Consider the following 21274-nt stretch of genomic DNA (forward strand, 5'->3'; position numbering starts at 1 on the left):
TTTTATTTTTTAATTTTTATTCACTGCTTTTTGCTTTCTTTCCTTCACTTCTATCAGCACTTTCACTGGATAGAGGTCGCTTGATAAAATATCTATCCAAAGAACCTACTTTTTAAAATGTTTCTAAAATGACTTAGGCAAATGTCGTTACTCCGAGCAGCAATAAGGCCAGGGTGAACCTTTTCAGGATGTTTCTTTTCAATAAAATCAGTCACTTTCTGATAATACCTCAAGATTTCCTTTATCGAGCGAGATCCTTCCGCGCGGACTGAGACCGATGAACAGAAGTGAATAAAAAATGGCGTTGCAAACTAATGTAACGTCGTATGGTGAGTTTTTGTTCATATCATGGTGCAAAAATATGTTCGAATTTCATGTTGTATCCTGAAAATTTTGAATGCTGGGGCGTTCGTATCCTGAGGTACCACTGTATATACAGCCATTTGTACCAGTACATACAGAAAGCAATTTCATTTTATTGAAAAGTCCACTTAATATGAAATCAGTCTATAAACTAGATATTACAGAATATCTCATCTATAAGCAACGTGCAACAAATATAATATAATATTACCCATTTTTGACAGATAGCTATGAAAACATTATCTTTCACAGCACTAGAGTACATTTGGCTGAGATTTTAAATACTAAAATACAGGATTTTTTTCATTTTGATTTTCTAAAGATACAATCAATGGAATAAGATAATGCAACACTTGTGAGATCTGCCAAGATGGAGTGTTTCCTGGGAGAATTTTTTATAGGAAATTAGCACCTATTTAGGTATCATATATGTGAAGACAATCTGGAAAACTCTGTACGGCCAGCCCATTAGTGAGGTGCAACTACCAGTGTTCAGTGGTTTTATCCCTTGGTTATGGGCAATTATTAGAAGAGAATTCATTATTAATGACAAATTGAAATGTATAAATAGCTACATATTTGGTAACTAATTTCTGAGAGACTATTTCAAATCTTATGTTAAATATATGCAGACCTCACTTTGCATTGTTTTGGTTGTGTCTGCCTCAAAATTGCATCATGGTAATGTGATTAGCAGTCACTGGTGTAAAATTAATTGACACAAATCTTCATTCTAGATTCATTGTTTCTAATGTGAATTATTCATAGTAATAGTTAAGTAGATATATTTCATTTATGTAATTAGATGGCTTAACATTATTTTATTCTGAAATTTATACAAAAATCAAAAACTTACTTATGTGCTAAAGTGACTAGAAATTTTACTCCTTGATAAGAACGTCTGCTATCATTATTTTGATTGGCACGAATAATGGCTATAAATAAGCAATATATTAGATTGAATCATTATATAAAGATTGAATCAATAAGGATTCAATCTTTACATTTCATTTTTCTATTACTAAATAAATATTTTGAATTTTACAAACCAAGCATTCCGTCATAAGGAGTACCATTTTCGTCAGTGAACCCGTCTATGACATACTGAATACGAATATACTGCAATGGATCTTCCAAAGACTAATAATAATAATAAATCATACAAAGGTATACTATTATTACAGTTAACTTATATTTAAAATAATATATTTATACTTAAGTTCATAACTATACATATACTTAGTGTCTCTTTGTTGATGTTTAAACATAGCAATAAAATAAGATATATACAGGGTTCCTACTCAAATTTTTGTTTTAAATTCCATAACTTCCCCTGACTAACTTTGTACAAATTCCCTGACCCTCACATCCTTTACAGTATGGCACAGCATTTGAATTACTATGCAAATTTGCTATTGCTTCTTCAACTTTTTAATTAGTTATTTTTTCTAATTAACATTTCTAATTTTATAATTGTTGAATAATTAAAATTAAAAATAAAATGTTTTATCCCATTATTAATCCACAACCATAAATCTATGCAGCTTTGAAAAAAAATAAAAAGCCATTATTTATTATTCATCAACAAATCCTGTATAATCCATGTACTGTACAAAAGTATATATTTATTAAATTAATATCTTAATAAATTTCCTGAACTTTATAAAATATTAATAAACTGGGGAAAAAATCAAAAATTGTTTTGTTACACAATCAAAATTATTAAAATAAAAAATGATAAATAATTTTAATTTAAATGGTATTATTTATCATTTTTTTTAATCAATTCATTAACATCTGCCCTCAAACTAAGAGAGTAAATGATAATTATGAGAGATTCATAGAGAGTTAAAATATTTCAAAAAATTTTAATCAATGTTAGATTATTAAGAGTATTACAGACTTAAAATTCATAATAATGCAGCTGTGTTAAAATTTACAAATGACAATTGATATTGCTGTATGTTATATTGGACTTAGTTTGATCCCCTGGCATTTTGCAATGCTCTCCTTCCTGTTGCATTTTATAATTCTTCACATAAATAATCAATATTGGTTTTTAAAATTAATTTGCAATATCAGTAAAAGTAAGTGTCTGTAATAATTGTATAAACATTAAACAGAATTAAAAACATACACAATGTGATTACAACTTATAAGATCTGATTTTGAGTGATTTTAAAATACAATCTTACAATGCAATAGAATAATAAGACTTACTTATTAAATCTAAAATTTTAAAAATTAAAATTAACTTTTGAATGACAGTATTTACATCAAAATATATATAGACAAATTTGTAGCTTCAATATATTTTATTTTTGTGTTCCATTTAACAATGAACAATGAATTTATTACCAAAAATTAGGTCCAAACATGGTTACTTTTTGACATAATTACCATGAAGATTGAGGCATTTGTCATATCTGTAAACAAGCTTTGCAATACCCTCTTTATAGAATGTTGCTGCTAGTGACTTGAGATGGATCTTAATGCTATTTTGAAGATCGTCATTAATCTCAAACCTCTGCCCTCCTAGCCATGTTTTCAGTTCAGGAAAAAGGTGGAAGTCGCTCGACGCTAAATCAGGGCTATATGCTGGGTGTTTAAAAAAGTTCCAAGCTTGGTGGAAGTTTTCACACCTTTAATGTGTGAAAACTTACACCTCTTTTCTGAACTGAAAATGTGGCTACGAGGGCAGAGGTTCAAGATTAATGACAATCTTCAAAACAACATTAAGGCCATCTCAAGTCACTGGTGGCAACATTCTACTGTATAAATAGTGGATTGCAAAGCTCATTTACAGATATGACAAATGCCTCAATCTTCACAGTGATTATGTCAAAAAGTAACCATGTTTGGATCTAATTTTTGGTAATAAATTCATTTTGTTATTTACACTTGTTTTTGTTTTATGGGCCATTGGAGGTTAAAAAAAACTGCCTACGTATTACATGCATACCACACATTAAGTCAACATTTCATTGCAATAGTTTTAATATTCTTATTATGAACAGTGCATCTTCATTTAAATTGTAAAAGAAAAATTTAATAAAATTTTTGAAAAACTGAAGAACTACACTTCTTTAAGAACAAAATATCCCAATGACATGCATTAACCTAGTGTTTCTCAAACTTCACCTTCTGGTAGACCTGTTCAATAAATTTTAATATGCCATTTACCTAATTTGCATAGTTGGCAGTCAGTATATCTGCCTAGACCAGAGGTGGCCAACAGTTTTTGCCCCTGAGCTGAATTGGAAAGAAAACTTTTTTCACAGGCCAAACCAGAGGCTGCCATAGGAAGATTTTGGGGTAGTGCGCAATCTCATTGTGGTGTCACCCCAGATTCTGAGTTGGGACTCCAGACAGGTAGGTTGGTTTTTCTCTTGCTCCTGACAGTGTTTTTTTTTCAGCTCTAGTTGTTAAGCCTATTTTTAGGCCTAGCTGGCTCATCCTAGTGTACTTGGATAGGGAGTTGGGCTTATACAAGGGTTAGCAGTGTGGTTAGGCTTAAAGTAGCTAAACCTAACTTTTTTGCCATATTTTAATTTTTGTGGTTTCTGAGCCAGCCATCTTGGCTTCCTCGGCTGTGAGGAAGTCAGAGGTCATTGGCCACCATCTTGTCATCATTAGTGAGATAGTGTTTGGTCCGTTCTCATCTATTTTTTGTTTTGTGGGACCCGCTATAGGTGCAGACCAGTCCCTGGGCTCTGCCAGTGGATCCACCAGCCAAGCTAGCTTGGCAGTCTTGGGTTCTGCCTCTGCCCATATAACCAGCTGCTGTGGCAATTGTCGATGTGTATCAACTATCAACTTAATTTCTTGGACTAGCTGTGGGCTTTCATTAGCCCTTTCGGTCGGGACAAATGGAGAGGTTGTTGACCCTTTTTTTTTTTTGTGTCAGAATTTTTCATCGAGCTATTCAGACTTGAGTAGCTAATATTGAAAGATTAATCACGGGCCGCATAAATTAATTAGACAAGTTCATGTGTTGGCCATGCCTGGCCTAGACCCACAGGGATCTGTGGACCACACATTGTTGAGAAATCTGCTGTCCAAATTATCTCAACCACCTGGACATGAAAATTTCTACTATACAGCACTACGCACTGCAAAAATTTTCAGTGTTTTCAGATGATGTTTTCAATGATGTCAAATAAAGAAAACAGTTAAGTATCTCAGAATAGATAGATTTATGGGAGAAGGCAATGCAACACCTAGAAATCTTGCAAGGAGAGATACCTCCCAAGAAGACTTTCTACAGGAAATTGACTCTATTAGGTATTAGATTTCTGAAGAAAACCTGAATAACTTCATGTGGCCAGCCCATTGGTGAGATGCAAACCTGCAAGCAACTACCAGTGTTTTATCTACTAAGACATTGATGGGGTTAAACACATAAGGAAGCCAGTACTAATTACCATGGCCAACTTGTGTTATTTTAAAATTTTAAGTAATTTCAAAAAATTATAATGTTTTAATGAAATTATTTAAATTGTAAATGTATGTAATTTTTCCTGTGAACTTTTTTAACTATTAACTTTAGTTAAATTGATTTAACTTAAATAATGTAAAGGAGTGTTTTAGAAGTTAGATAAAATGGAAATAATTTCAATAAATTATTTCCATTTTATCTAACATGGAAGAAAAATAATTTCAATAATATGAAAATTTTCCTTTTTACAATATTTTTTGGTGTTCATTACTTGAAGTTCATCCTTAACTGAAATTTTTGAGCCTTATAAAAATTTATTCTGAGGTGATTGTCATAAATAAATTTTGTATTTTTGGATATCAAAAAGTCCATTAATTACTATCTGTGCTAAAAATAAAAATAATTCAATTTTATTTCTATTAATCAACATATTGCATCAAGTTTATAATTGTATATGCTATCCTATGATGATGAAAACATGTGCTTAAATTAAAGCATTTTTTAAATCTAAAATATTTATGTTAACTTATCAGTTTAGCTTTACATGGCAAATTGTATGATAGGCCTACTTACTTATATATATATATGATTTAATTTGAATTTTCCAAATTTGGAAAATGCATAGGAACCCTGTATATATGCCATACTATATTGGTGTATTGTACAGTACATACAGTAAAACCTCAATTTAATGGACTAATTTGGACAAGGAGTTCTGTTAAAGCTGAAATTCTGTTATATAATAAAATAGGTTTTCCAAATGTGTTTGTTAAAAAATTGACAAATTATTTATCTGTTTTTACTTATGTAGATATGTTTGTGTAATTAAAATTAAGTATGTATGAGAAATTTAATTTCATAGAAAAACTTTTCTATACCTATTATTGTTTATTTATTCACTATAGTTCTGAGAGAATAATAAACACATGTATGATCTAAATTAAAATAATAATAATTTATTTTAATTTTTGAAAATACGCTTTTTGAGTAGTGACTCCTGGATTTGAAAAATGACAATAATAACCTGTTAATTTAATTACATATAAAAAGCATTTTAAAATTAAGTGTGTTAATTTTCACACTACATATGGAGCAGAAATTCTGTCTGTTAAAATTGAGATTTTACTGTAATTTTATATATGAAAATATAAATAAAAAATTATATAGTTTAATACAGTATTTAATAATTTGTAAAGCATATATTGTAATTAATTGTTATTTTTAACTTTAGTAAAATATATTAGTTATAAAATTTAAAATATTAAATGAAAAATCTTTTAAAAAATAAATATTTGTTTAATTAATCTTATTTTTGTTGATATACAACTCTCATAATAAATATGAATAACAACAGTTAATTTTTATTTGGCCACACACTGACAGTCAATATATGTGTAACATAACAATAGTAATGATGCTAATTAATGCTAATTCATCTTAGAATACTATGTTCATTTTTTCACTCTACTAATTCAATTAGTAAAACTAATTGAATTAGTAGAATCATTATCATTTCCTTTCAATTTCTTTTTCAATCTATTAAACAACTTCAATAAAGTCAACAGTATTTATTTTGATATAATGATAACAGAAAAACTAATTTTATGAGTTATATAAGCTGTTAATGACAGTTTTTTCCTTATTTTTTAACTTTTTGTTATAAGCTTATCAACAAATAATAATCTTAGTTTTTCTGCTATTTTTTTTTCAAACTGAATTATTATGTAATACTTCAATAATAAATGTCTTAATACTTGTATTTTTAATAAAATTACTTACCAAAATTTCTAAAAGTAAGAGAGATAAATTCTTTAATTCATTAGAAGGCACAGAAGAATATTGAACCTAAAAAATAAATACTTTAAATGTATTATGAGACCATTTATTTGTATACTGAACATAAATTAAAAATTTAGATTAAACTTTAAATAAAATAAAGATAATAATTAATGTACATAAAATCAAATATTTTAGTAAAATTCAATTAAAATAATAAAATTTGTTTTAATTGAATTTAAACATATTGTGATGGTAATAAATTTAAATTATAAAAGTCATATTGATGTGTATTGTTTCTTTTTAATTGTATAATATTTAATAATTTATATATCTTCATAATGTAAATTTTAGATATTCCTAACTGAACTTTATTAGGCATCATATTTAATATTATAAACATTTGACATACCATGACTTGTTTAATAACTGTTACAGAAAAATCAGCATTGCAAAAACTGCTTTGAATAAGCATATCGATGATTATGCCAATTGGACCAGATACTTCTCTGCATGCACTCACAATCTACAACAGAAAAAGCATTTTAATCATTGTTTTTTAATATTAATTTTTTGTTACAAAATATAATAATCAAAATTTCATTACTTCTCTTATGTAACGAATTCCACCAGGACCAAAAAGAGCTGAACATACATCATCTGGCATCTGAAGATATTCATTACTTGGACTCCATTCAGATATACGTACAGAATATTTATCAATATCTGTAATAATAAATGTTCTTAGTTTTTATTTTCTATAAGTTCTTGTGAAATAATCAATGGTCTTACAATATAAATCAAAACCTTTTATAATTTTAAGTTTAATATATTATTTCAAAAAATGTTTAGTTGTAAAAATTTTTACTTTAATTATAGAGGTGGCCAGATAGCTGAGCAATTAAGATGGAAGGTCCTCCAAAGTGATACCATTCTGAAGGACCTAGGATCAAGTCCATATGGGTCAAGAAACCCTAAAAATTTTTCAAGGCTGGTCCATACAGATATGTCATGTTTCCTCCCTCACCAGCTTACTGGACCCATAATGGGTTTGCTAAAAAAGACCCTGTTAGTGCCCATAGGTCCAAAAATTAAAAAAAAAAAATTATAATTAAATAACAAAATCTGTATTAATGATTCCAACAAGAAATAGCAAATCATTGCATCCATGTTTGAATTGCCACCATTTGAGGCAAGAAATCATTTTCACAGAAACAAACTTATTTGATCTAAAAGATTTGTCTTGTTAAAAAATTTGATTATGATAAAGAATGCATATTAGGAGCACTTGAAGTGCTCCTAATATGCATTCTTTATTCAAAATTATCTTAACTACATGTAAATTGAAAATGTTTATAAAGGCAATAGTTTCAGGTTATTAAACTTATTGGAGTGTAATATAATTGTAAAATATTAATTGGAAATATTATCCTGCAACTAATTATAAATAATACATGTCATATACCAAAACATAAGCAATTTAATGACAGTATATAAAAAATTGCTTATACTTTAGTCATTCATTAGAATACAAACATGAAATCTAAAGTCATCAGTTATTTTTACTAGTCTGTTTTTTGCAAAAGAATCTGTGTAAAATCTTTTTTAATTATTTGATTAAACATTTTTTTGGTCTATGTTGCCAATTTATCATCTGAACTGTTTCATTAAAAATTTTAACTACAAATTTATTAAAATAAAAAAAAATCAAGTAGCATTGTGAAATAAACAGTTTATCAGACTTATACACTACAAAATATAAAGAAATCCTACTTGAAAAATTCAATTTTTAAAATTTGAGATCTGCTAAATAAAGATTTGTTACAGGATTTGTATAATAATTACTTTTTTGATAATCAATTAGATATCACTTAATAATTAAAATTTTATGTATAAAAAAAAAAAAATGTTTCTATAGATATAGTATAGCTAACTAATCATTATGATACATTGAATGATAATAATTATAATATGATTTTGTATTATAATATAATTTACTTCATTATTTATTCATTTATAATTTTGTAACTGTCATTGATATGAAATATAAACGATAATTTTGAAAGAAAATTTTAATATATTTAATCTTGTTTCATAAAAATAAATAATTAATTAATTATGAATATTGATAAGATTCAGAACAAAGTTAAGACTCCCAACATTGATAAAAACTAATTCTGTTTGCCATTAAATAAAATTTGAAGTATTCAAATTTCAGGTTCAAATTCAAAAATATATTAAAATAAAATTTAAACTTTACCACATGTTCTATGAGGAGAGAGATCACAGCAGAGTATCAATGTAGCTAGAGTAGTATGTAAAGGTCCAAAATCACGAGTTTGAACAGAACTCCAGCGCCTCGGAAAAGAACCCTTAAATCAAATAATATTTATAAGTATACATTAAATATATTTTTTGATGTTTTCATTAAAACATTAAATATGATTAATAAATTAAGAAGATTACCTCTATTTGCATTTCTGCAGCTGCTGGTCCTAAAAGAAACGTTAGTAGTTTTTGGAAGCCATTCTTTTCAAAGATATGAGCACAAGCTTTATTTCCCTATAAAATATAATAGTCTTTCTAATTCACATATTATAAAACATTTTGTTTTTGAAATTACATCAATACTTCATAGATTTTATACAAAATTCTTTGTTAAACTAATGCTATAATTAATAATTCTATTTTTTAAGAAAATAGAATTATTAAATATATTGTATATTGTATCTATATGTAAGAAATTAATACAGATTATTATGTACAGATCATTATATTATAGAAAGAGATCATATTAATACAGATCATTATATTATAGAAAGAGAGAGAGTTTTTTACATTTCTGTATGTATTATAAGAAATAATTTACAGTTTATCCTTACATGTGCAAAGAATATTTTTCTGAAACTGAATTATTAATTACTTTAAAAAAAAATAATAAATCAAAATAATTGATAAACAAATTTTAATAAAAAGAAAACAGAAAAGTTATTTTTAAAAATTATTTTCTACTACAGTAGAGCGTCATTTATCCGAATCAATTGGGGACTGGGGTTGTTCGGATAATTTATTTTTCAGATAACCGATTATGTACGAAAAAATATATTGACCTATCCCGTGTTGAAATTTTTCTCCATTGCGTGTCACTTCGCATTGAATTTTCGTCGATGTTAAGCCTAACGTAAACTTTTTAAAATAATAATTGTGGCTGTTGTATCATTAAAAATTATTTCTTTATTTTTTACAAACAAAATAAAAATATAAAAATTATACTTTAGAAGTTAATCTAGTATCAAAAACATTCAATTCAGCACAACACACAGTCCTCAGAAAAACACTAGACGAAAGTGCTAGTGCTGCCAGCTAAAACACACACACCAACAAAAAAAATATTGGAGTAGCCCAAGATATAGCCAAAGATTGCAGCACCACAGCACTAGCAAAAATATTTAAATTTGCCGACTGGAATGCTTTCAGATAAACAACGCTCTACTGTATTATTAAATATCTTAGAATAAATTCTGTTTAGATATTTTTCTGATAATTGTAATAATAATACCTTTTTACTATGCATTTTCTAACAGAATACTTACCATTTGAACATACATGCTGAGTAACCAAAAATACTGGCTGCAACTTCGACAGTTATCGGGCACTTCTTGGTTCAGCATCTCCAATAAACAAGTAATGACACTGTCTAAACTTCTATCAATCTGAAAGTCAATGATGATAAAGTAAACAATTAATAGTTGTTTTTAATTATAATGAAGCAATAATCTAATTAATTTTTGAAAGTTTAAGAAAATCATTTCTAAGTTTTAATAATTAAAAAGCTAAAAAAATTTATAATAAATTGGTTTGATATAGTTCAAGTTATTAGAGCAAAGAGGCATAAATTATTGACTTAGAGATATAGAGAATGAAAGAAAATTATAGTAAATTATCAGATTAAATATTTAGAATTTAAATTGAAAGAGGAAATTACAGTGAAAATAAAACTGAACAAAAAGCAAATTCATACATATAGAAAAAATGGACTATGAAAATGGAATCATTATATTAAATTAAAATTATTACTTAATCTTTTTCAGAAAATTCTATCTTAATTGGAAATTGTTTTATAAATTGTGAATGAATGAATTTTAAGAAAGAATAACAAAGTTCATACATTTCCATAGAAATAATAAAGAACTTTGAAACTTGGCTTTAATTCTTCTGTGCATAGCTTCCATATATAAAAATACACTTCTACAAAGCCATCATTGTAAAAATTATTAAAAAAAAATAACTCTTTAAGCTAAGAAATTGTCTTCTCATCACTTTAAACTTACCATCTGCAAAATGGTATCATCTAATGACAGAGGAAAAATTCACTAGAAAATAGGATAAATTTGGCAGAATTTCATATCAACACTTTCTGGCAACACTAATGGCTTTATGTACCTAATAATTCTATCATGCTTTTTCTGCTCATACAATTTTGACAAATTTCAATAACAGTTCCTGGTGACTATTTTGATAGATAGTTGGTTACAATAATGCTGCAGTAATCACAAAAACAGACAATAATAATTTCCTAGCTAAGACTGAATCTTAGCCTTTTCCAGCAATGGTCAGTTGGAATATTTTCATTGTTTCACTTTTTCATTGTCCCATAGAAAAATAAAATGTCAATGTCATACATAACAGACATCCCAGAATGGATAGCAACAACAAATTTCTCTTATAAATTCAAAAATTTTGTAACCACACATCTTCAGTTTTTTCATTCTTGGCTATTCACTCACTCTACTCTACTCTACTCTTCTCTATCAACAAACAAAGACAATCAATGGCATTCAACTTAATACATACTGACTTATAATGAATATCATCCTAATAAAAATTATCCATGTTTCTTCTTTTTTACATACCAGGGTATGACTATATGCTATACCCTCATATTTATGATACTTAGAATAGAAAATAAATAAAGCAATAATTTTAAAAATATGCTTTTGCTTTATATTAAACAAGTTCACTGAGATGTTTATTGAAGATTGTCTATATTTGTTAGAAAATAAATAAAACAATCACCAGTTTATTTAGAAAATTTGTACTTTGTAAGTTTGGAAACATTAAAATTTTCCAAAAGAAAAATTTTTTTGTACTAGTAATTTCCTGACTTGTATAAAACTCCTATAAACTATTATAATCATGTCTGAATAATTATCAAGATATTTAGGTATTATATTCATTTTTATAATTTTCTGGTTAAAATTTATTGCAATATGAGATTATCACTTTTTTCAACAACATAAAATAATGGGAAGATAAAAAGTTCCAAAGGATTTTTCTTTTACTACACAGATGAACTATTTTACAATATTTTATGAAAGAGCAGATAATCAGAATAAGTAAAATATAAATCAAAATATCCTTAAAATTTTAAGCAAATTAACTCACAATTTTTCCTCCATGATAGAAGAAATTGGCAATTGTCTTTTCAAGTATTCTTGCAAAAGCAAATCTGACTTCTCTGTTTGGACACTCAAGTAAAAAAGATCTGAAATATTATTTAGACTGTTATTTATCAGCAAAAAATTTATTTTTAAATTAGATTTATATTGTTATTAATTTTATTCATTATTATCATTAATTTTAAGCATATTTATGATATGGATTGCAAAATAAATTTTTTAATTCTTTTTGTTACTAAACTCACTTTTCTTCATTTTTTCTACAATTGTCTAAAAATGATGATTCTTCTTATTACAAAAAAATTTACTTTTCTAATGCTTGTTAAATTGTAACTTTGTAATTTATTAAAAATCAAACAAATATACAAGAAACTATACAAAATTTATTTAATGTTTTCCTGACATACAGTATATAAAACAGAACATCAATTCTGCCCACATAAAGAAGTAAACCAACCATCAACTATAAATAATGAAAAACTCATCATGAAATATATCAAAGAAGTGAAAATACAATAGCACATTTGAAAATTAAATATTGATTTGGGTATTTTTTCTTTTTTTTTTTTTTGCATGAAAAAAAAAATACCCAAATCAATATTTAATTTTATTATTGGTGTTACAAGATGAAATGGAATGCTATTTTGTGATACAGTAGAGTCCCAAAAACTCAGTCTAATGTGGACTGAAGGGTGACCGAGTTTGTGAAAATGCCGGGTTATCGGGAATGGGGTTAAAAAAGAATAAGTACGAGTGTTTCCTCAGAAAATACTGTACTGTACTTGTATGTATTGTTTGCTTGAGAATACAACAGAGAATAAACTGCCCAAATACCCTTAAACAAAGGAGAAGTACATACTTTATGAAGGCATAGAGCCTTTACTACATGAAAATGAAAATTAATGAATANTTAGCTAAATAATTCAATAGCCAAAATGTAGCTTCTTTATTACTGTTAATTATTGTCTCAATACAATTCACCCATTCTGTCATCACAGTACTAAAATAAAACATTCAGAACAAGGAAGTATCAGCAGTAAATTTATTAAATTGCTATTAAATATTTAAAGAATATTCTCTAACACAATTTTTTATCTATAATAATAAACAAAAATAAATTAAAATTCAAATAATAAAAATATAAACCATTATGAAAATCAAAACAATGTATGTATAAAATACAGTAGAGTCCTGTACAACATGCAAATAAAGCAAGCAACACCCTCGAATTTTGTCCATCAGAGGTATACGTTTTTTTTTTCAACTTATAGGCCAAGGTTTAAACTTTCATAAATTGTGTGATAATGCAGGTTTTGATAACGTGATTACTTATAATGAGTAATGAATCCCCACATTGTACGGGACTCTACTGTATAAATATTGGAACTTCCAAATCAATATTTAACCTATAATCTATTTATTATTGTTATTATTATTTATTCATTTACCTTCCAATGCATATATATATATAGAAAGATAATGATGTTGATATTTTTTTTTTAATATTTCAAATTTTCAAGTAAATCCAAAATTATTAATTTAAATAAAAACTTAATGGCATTAAAATGAAAACGTAGACAGTGAATAATATTCATCCTCTATGTTTTCATTCTAAATGATGAGGCAATAGCATAAAAAAATTTTCATAATAGGACATTTCATTTCACAATAACTAATTTTTTTCTTTCTGGCTTTTTAAAGCTCTACTTAGATAATAATGCTTTCTATCTCCTCTCCATTCAGACACTCATTATTATTTATTTCTGTTGACTATAATTTACATTGTGCACTGAAGCAAATCAGAATCACAGTAAATAATATATTCCATTTAAATATTGTTATTTCATTAATTAAACTTTTTTCATGGAGTTTAATCATGTGAATTTAAACATGTGAATTTTTGACTATTACATTAAAAATTACTAAAACGTAAATGAAAATTAACATGTTAATTACAATTACATAATTAGAAATTGTTAGTGTAAATTGTAGCATTATATCAATACTTTGCAATAAATGATAAAAGTGCAATGCAAATTAATCATAACATATGAAATCAAAAAATTGATTTACACTAGTTTTCACTCTAAAACATTTAAATGATTATAATCAGTGAACAAACAAAGCAAAAAAATATGTAAACAAGCTTAAATTTTTTTTATTTTATAAAATGCTAATAAAGTTTAAGACTAGTTTGTCAGAAAATTCTCATTGCGTCCTTAGCTCAAGAAATATGCAATTGCAATTATTCTGAACATTTGATTAAAAAGATTTTTTTTTATTGGTTTCTAGCTTATGAATTTTTTATTTTCAAATCACATGGGGCTATCCAAAAATTATGTAATTCAGATACAGTAATTGGGTATGCAGGTAATCATTACAATGCATTACAAGGATGTGTAGTATACAAAAACAATATGTAATACTAGGATTGCAACTCTTAGATAACAGAATAATTTGTTTTTGTTTCTGAAGTGTTTTATGGCAATTGTACTGTTTATGTCACTGCTTTGTACATAATACTTGTAATTAATAAAACAATGTAATGCTCTGTATCCCCATCTGTGAAATATTCAATTTGGGAGTATGTGTGACAACAATATGAAGTGTGACAACAATATGAAGTGTTACAAGAAGATGGGATGATAGTTGAAAATAGCATTATGTAGTTAATGGATGATTCCACATTTACTACTTTTTAGAAATTATATAAAATAATGAATATAATTTGTCCTTCTGAATTAAATTGCATTTTAATCCAATATTTTGTCAAGAAATTCAGTTTTATCAATATCCATCACTAATTTACTAATATTTATTAAATTTTAAATAATATCTACAATATTTATGTTTAATAATTTATCTTCGCTCTTTTTATTTAAAATTTATAAATAAATTATATATAATGCTGTATTCTGATTAGAATGAACACATTGAAACATTCCATACAATCTGGAATTGTAATTGTAAGCAAAGTTAATGAGGTGTGACTTTTTTGTTCACAAACTAATATAATATTCTTTTATGACAACAATTTTCTCTTATTTTATTTTAATCTGAAAGTTATCTGATATAAATGAATAGACACTGATACCCAGAGATTCCTTTAGGTATAATTTCTCTTCTCAAATAATAGAATCAATTTTCTAATTCTAATTACTAAAGAAAAAGATATTCTATAAAGGAAAAAAATGTAATAAAACTTATAATTGGTATACTGAATTAAAACTGGTATACAAAATAATAATTATTTTTTCTTTTTAGATTGAAAATTAAAACATGAATATTGTACTAATATCCAGTAAGGCAGTAACGTAACACATTAGCTAAACATATACTCAAATATTATGTGAAAAAATTACTCAGCATATGATAAACATCAATTAAGTATAACACCAATACTAATTATCTTTTCAACAGAATTTTTCTTGTCAATAATATATAGAGTATATAAATGATACAATGCCATTTAATTTTTAATTTTTCAAAAATTCTAATAAATATGTTTTACCAATAATATAATTGAAATATAAAAAAGTCATAAATTTTAAATTCTTTATTATAAAAAATATTTAACATTTTCATAACTTACTAAAATTTAATTTATAAATTTCTTTTTAAACATAATTTTAAAAAAACTAACCTGATCTTCCTTTTATAACGTAAGTAAGTATTGAAAAGAAAATTGACACTTAAATTTAAACTTTCAATCATTAATTTGGGATAATCAGAAAGCTTTGAATTTCCCTAAAATAATAAATTTAAATCAAATAAAAAGAAAAGCTTTATTAATTTTTAAAATATTAAATTTTTACTTACAATGTTGCAAGTAACAACTTGCTGTATGAAACTAAAATATGAATTGCTGTAAATGTCTCGATTGTGCATAAAAACTAAATTTTCTTCCCTTACTAATTGCTGTATTCTAGCTGGCATTTTATCCAAAAACAGTCCCTGTCTTTCACCTCTGTCAACCAATTGTGTTAGCTGACTTAAGCTATCACCATGTCTATGTGTACCACTTTTTCTTACTGTTCTTTAATGAAAAAATCAAATAATGTAACAAAATAATTTATATTTAGAATTTGAGTTAAAAATATAAAAAAATTTATAATTCTCACTTATTTGGTGTACCAATATTATCTTTCTCAGTTTTCCTGAATGAAAATCGTCCAGGTATTTTTCGAGGTGTTCTTGGTGTTTTTATCGCTTCTTCCATTCTCTCATAAAATAATATATAGCCATTCCAATACCTTTGTCGAATCTCAGGATAAGAATTACCTGAAATTGCATATATGTTACAAAAATGCTGTTATTAAAATTATAATAAATAAATCATATATAAAAATTATACAGTGTATATTTCAACAAGTGTTGAAAAAACAAAAATAAAGAGTTTTATTTATTTCTTTGCTGTTTTTTTAAAATATAAGTAAACATATCTCTTATGTTATTTCTATAATATACAAAATTGAAGTACTTTTTAATTCCTGAAATGTATTTCCTACATTTAACTAAATAAATATGGTAAATAAAATTCTTAAAAGTCTGTGCCTTGGGCAACTATAATTTTTCTCTAATTCTAATATAAATCAAAAGCTGATGATTGTTTTAAATAATTCTTGATTATACTATAATTTTACATATATGTTTTACATAAAATTTAATTTTAAAAATTGCAAAAAAAAAAAAAAAAATATTTAGTTACCAGAATCTCTAACTTTAGCTTTGTAAGTTCCACCAAAGCATTCTGCTTCCAATGTAATATCATTAAAGTCATATTCTTCAACTGTGGTATCATTAAATTTAAACCATTTTCCAACATTTGCTACATTATCTTGTCTGTTGAATACAAAGTAACAGTTATTTATTAATTTATTAAAACAGAAAATTTTTTAAAAATTATATCAATACAATAATATATCTCAAATGAAAAACTTAGTAATATTTATATTTATAAGCCAAGCTTTTTCATAGATTTTTTTCTGTCAGAATAACATTAAATTACCTTTGAAGCTATATAGTTAAGTAACGGTATCAATATATTCAATCTAATTATAAATTAATATGTTAATAGAAATACTTATAAAAGATAGCAATCCTATAATATAATAATTCTATAGGGTTTTCCATTATGGGTGCTCGAACTTCAAATTTAAATAAAACAAGGTGTGTATGAGATATCATTAATTTTATTTTTTTACTTGAAAGAGTATTCGATTACCTTATGTATGGAATATAATATCGGCCAAATGGCTGCCACGGCTTCGCTGGGTGGCACATATATGAGAGGTCATTTTTGATGACTCGACGGCATAAATTGGGCTTGATATCATTGATGGCATTGGTTATGTTGACTTTTAAGGCATCAATTGTCTGCAGCTTATTCACATAAACCCATGATTTAACATAACCCCATAAGAAAAAGTCTAATGGCGTTAAATCACATGATCTCAGTGGTCAGTTGACATCACTGAAATGTGAGATAACCATGCCATCAAATTTGTCATGCAGAAGATCCATTGTTGCATGCACTGTTGTAATGCCGTCCTGTTGGAACCACATGTCATTGAGATCATTCCATACAATCTGGAATTGTAATTGTAAGCAAAGTTAACGAGGTGTGACTTTTTTGTTCACAAACTAATATAATATTCTTTTATGACAACAATTTTCTCTTATTTTATTTTAATCTGAAAGTTATCTGATATAAATGAATAGACACTGATACCCAGAGATTCCTTTAGGTATAATTTCTCTTCTCAAATAATAGAATCAATTTTCTAATTCTAATTACTAAAGAAAAAGATATTCTATAAAGGAAAAAAATGTAATAAAACTTATAATTGGTATACTGAATTAAAACTGGTATACAAAATAATAATTATTTTTTCTTTTTAGATTGAAAATTAAAACATGAATATTGTACTAATATCCAGTAAGGCAGTAACGTAACACATTAGCTAAATATATACTCAAATATTATGTGAAAAAATTACTCAGCATATGATAAACATCAATTAAGTATAACACCAATACTAATTATCTTTTCAACAGAATTTTTCTTGTCAATAATATATAGAGTATATAAATGATACAATGCCATTTAATTTTTAATTTTTCAAAAATTCTAATAAATATGTTTTACCAATAATATAATTGAANAACATTCAATTCAGCACAACACACAGTCCTCAGAAAAACACTAGACGAAAGTGCTAGTGCTGCCAGCTAAAACACACACACCAACAAAAAAAATATTGGAGTAGCCCAAGATATAGCCAAAGATTGCAGCACCACAGCACTAGCAAAAATATTTAAATTTGCCGACTGGAATGCTTTCAGATAAACAACGCTCTACTGTATTATTAAATATCTTAGAATAAATTCTGTTTAGATATTTTTCTGATAATTGTAATAATAATACCTTTTTACTATGCATTTTCTAACAGAATACTTACCATTTGAACATACATGCTGAGTAACCAAAAATACTGGCTGCAACTTCGACAGTTATCGGGCACTTCTTGGTTCAGCATCTCCAATAAACAAGTAATGACACTGTCTAAACTTCTATCAATCTGAAAGTCAATGATGATAAAGTAAACAATTAATAGTTGTTTTTAATTATAATGAAGCAATAATCTAATTAATTTTTGAAAGTTTAAGAAAATCATTTCTAAGTTTTAATAATTAAAAAGCTAAAAAAATTTATAATAAATTGGTTTGATATAGTTCAAGTTATTAGAGCAAAGAGGCATAAATTATTGACTTAGAGATATAGAGAATGAAAGAAAATTATAGTAAATTATCAGATTAAATATTTAGAATTTAAATTGAAAGAGGAAATTACAGTGAAAATAAAACTGAACAAAAAGCAAATTCATACATATAGAAAAAATGGACTATGAAAATGGAATCATTATATTAAATTAAAATTATTACTTAATCTTTTTCAGAAAATTCTATCTTAATTGGAAATTGTTTTATAAATTGTGAATGAATGAATTTTAAGAAAGAATAACAAAGTTCATACATTTCCATAGAAATAATAAAGAACTTTGAAACTTGGCTTTAATTCTTCTGTGCATAGCTTCCATATATAAAAATACACTTCTACAAAGCCATCATTGTAAAAATTATTAAAAAAAAATAACTCTTTAAGCTAAGAAATTGTCTTCTCATCACTTTAAACTTACCATCTGCAAAATGGTATCATCTAATGACAGAGGAAAAATTCACTAGAAAATAGGATAAATTTGGCAGAATTTCATATCAACACTTTCTGGCAACACTAATGGCTTTATGTACCTAATAATTCTATCATGCTTTTTCTGCTCATACAATTTTGACAAATTTCAATAACAGTTCCTGGTGACTATTTTGATAGATAGTTGGTTACAATAATGCTGCAGTAATCACAAAAACAGACAATAATAATTTCCTAGCTAAGACTGAATCTTAGCCTTTTCCAGCAATGGTCAGTTGGAATATTTTCATTGTTTCACTTTTTCATTGTCCCATAGAAAAATAAAATGTCAATGTCATACATAACAGACATCCCAGAATGGATAGCAACAACAAATTTCTCTTATAAATTCAAAAATTTTGTAACCACACATCTTCAGTTTTTTCATTCTTGGCTATTCACTCACTCTACTCTACTCTACTCTTCTCTATCAACAAACAAAGACAATCAATGGCATTCAACTTAATACATACTGACTTATAATGAATATCATCCTAATAAAAATTATCCATGTTTCTTCTTTTTTACATACCAGGGTATGACTATATGCTATACCCTCATATTTATGATACTTAGAATAGAAAATAAATAAAGCAATAATTTTAAAAATATGCTTTTGCTTTATATTAAACAAGTTCACTGAGATGTTTATTGAAGATTGTCTATATTTGTTAGAAAATAAATAAAACAATCACCAGTTTATTTAGAAAATTTGTACTTTGTAAGTTTGGAAACATTAAAATTTTCCAAAAGAAAAATTTTTTTGTACTAGTAATTTCCTGACTTGTATAAAACTCCTATAAACTATTATAATCATGTCTGAATAATTATCAAGATATTTAGGTATTATATTCATTTTTATAATTTTCTGGTTAAAATTTATTGCAATATGAGATTATCACTTTTTTCAACAACATAAAATAATGGGAAGATAAAAAGTTCCAAAGGATTTTTCTTTTACTACACAGATGAACTATTTTACAATATTTTATGAAAGAGCAGATAATCAGAATAAGTAAAATATAAATCAAAATATCCTTAAAATTTTAAGCAAATTAACTCACAATTTTTCCTCCATGATAGAAGAAATTGGCAATTGTCTTTTCAAGTATTCTTGCAAAAGCAAATCTGACTTCTCTGTTTGGACACTCAAGTAAAAAAGATCTGAAATATTATTTAGACTGTTATTTATCAGCAAAAAATTTATTTTTAAATTAGATTTATATTGTTATTAATTTTATTCATTATTATCATTAATTTTAAGCATATTTATGATATGGATTGCAAAATAAATTTTTTAATTCTTTTTGTTACTAAACTCACTTTTCTTCATTTTTTCTACAATTGTCTAAAAATGATGATTCTTCTTATTACAAAAAAATTTACTTTTCTAATGCTTGTTAAATTGTAACTTTGTAATTTATTAAAAATCAAACAAATATACAAGAAACTATACAAAATTTATTTAATGTTTTCCTGACATACAGTATATAAAACAGAACATCAATTCTGCCCACATAAAGAAGTAAACCAACCATCAACTATAAATAATGAAAAACTCATCATGAAATATATCAAAGAAGTGAAAATACAATAGCACATTTGAAAATTAAATATTGATTTGGGTATTTTTTCTTTTTTTTTTTTTTGCATGAAAAAAAAAATACCCAAATCAATATTTAATTTTATTATTGGTGTTACAAGATGAAATGGAATGCTATTTTGTGATACAGTAGAGTCCCAAAAACTCAGTCTAATGTGGACTGAAGGGTGACCGAGTTTGTGAAAATGCCGGGTTATCGGGAATGGGGTTAAAAAAGAATAAGTACGAGTGTTTCCTCAGAAAATACTGTACTGTACTTGTATGTATTGTTTGCTTGAGAATACAACAGAGAATAAACTGCCCAAATACCCTTAAACAAAGGAGAAGTACATACTTTATGAAGGCATAGAGCCTTTACTACATGAAAATGAAAATTAATGAATACA

General features: G+C 26.2%; 1 protein-coding gene across 1 annotated transcript in view; it reads right to left on the reverse strand.

Annotated features, from left to right (window-relative positions):
- LOC111628704 (ubiquitin carboxyl-terminal hydrolase 24-like) overlaps window positions 1-21274 on the reverse strand; it is a 174286-nt gene that overhangs the window by 3860 nt on the left and 149152 nt on the right. The window contains 16 exon segments of the mRNA XM_023372539.1: window positions 1220-1298; window positions 1413-1503; window positions 6581-6646; window positions 6990-7103; window positions 7185-7303; window positions 8838-8949; window positions 9044-9139; window positions 10171-10290; window positions 12023-12128; window positions 15680-15783; window positions 15856-16072; window positions 16158-16317; window positions 16745-16878; window positions 17045-17052; window positions 18477-18617; window positions 20350-20449. Of these exon segments, the coding sequence (XP_023228307.1) occupies window positions 1220-1298; window positions 1413-1503; window positions 6581-6646; window positions 6990-7103; window positions 7185-7303; window positions 8838-8949; window positions 9044-9139; window positions 10171-10290; window positions 12023-12128; window positions 15680-15783; window positions 15856-16072; window positions 16158-16317; window positions 16745-16878; window positions 17045-17052; window positions 18477-18617; window positions 20350-20449 (1767 nt within the window).

Source organism: Centruroides sculpturatus, unplaced genomic scaffold, assembly GCF_000671375.1.
Source record: "Centruroides sculpturatus isolate CEXI.00-Female unplaced genomic scaffold, Cexi_2.0 scaffold30, whole genome shotgun sequence".
NCBI classification, from domain to species: domain Eukaryota; kingdom Metazoa; phylum Arthropoda; class Arachnida; order Scorpiones; family Buthidae; genus Centruroides; species Centruroides sculpturatus.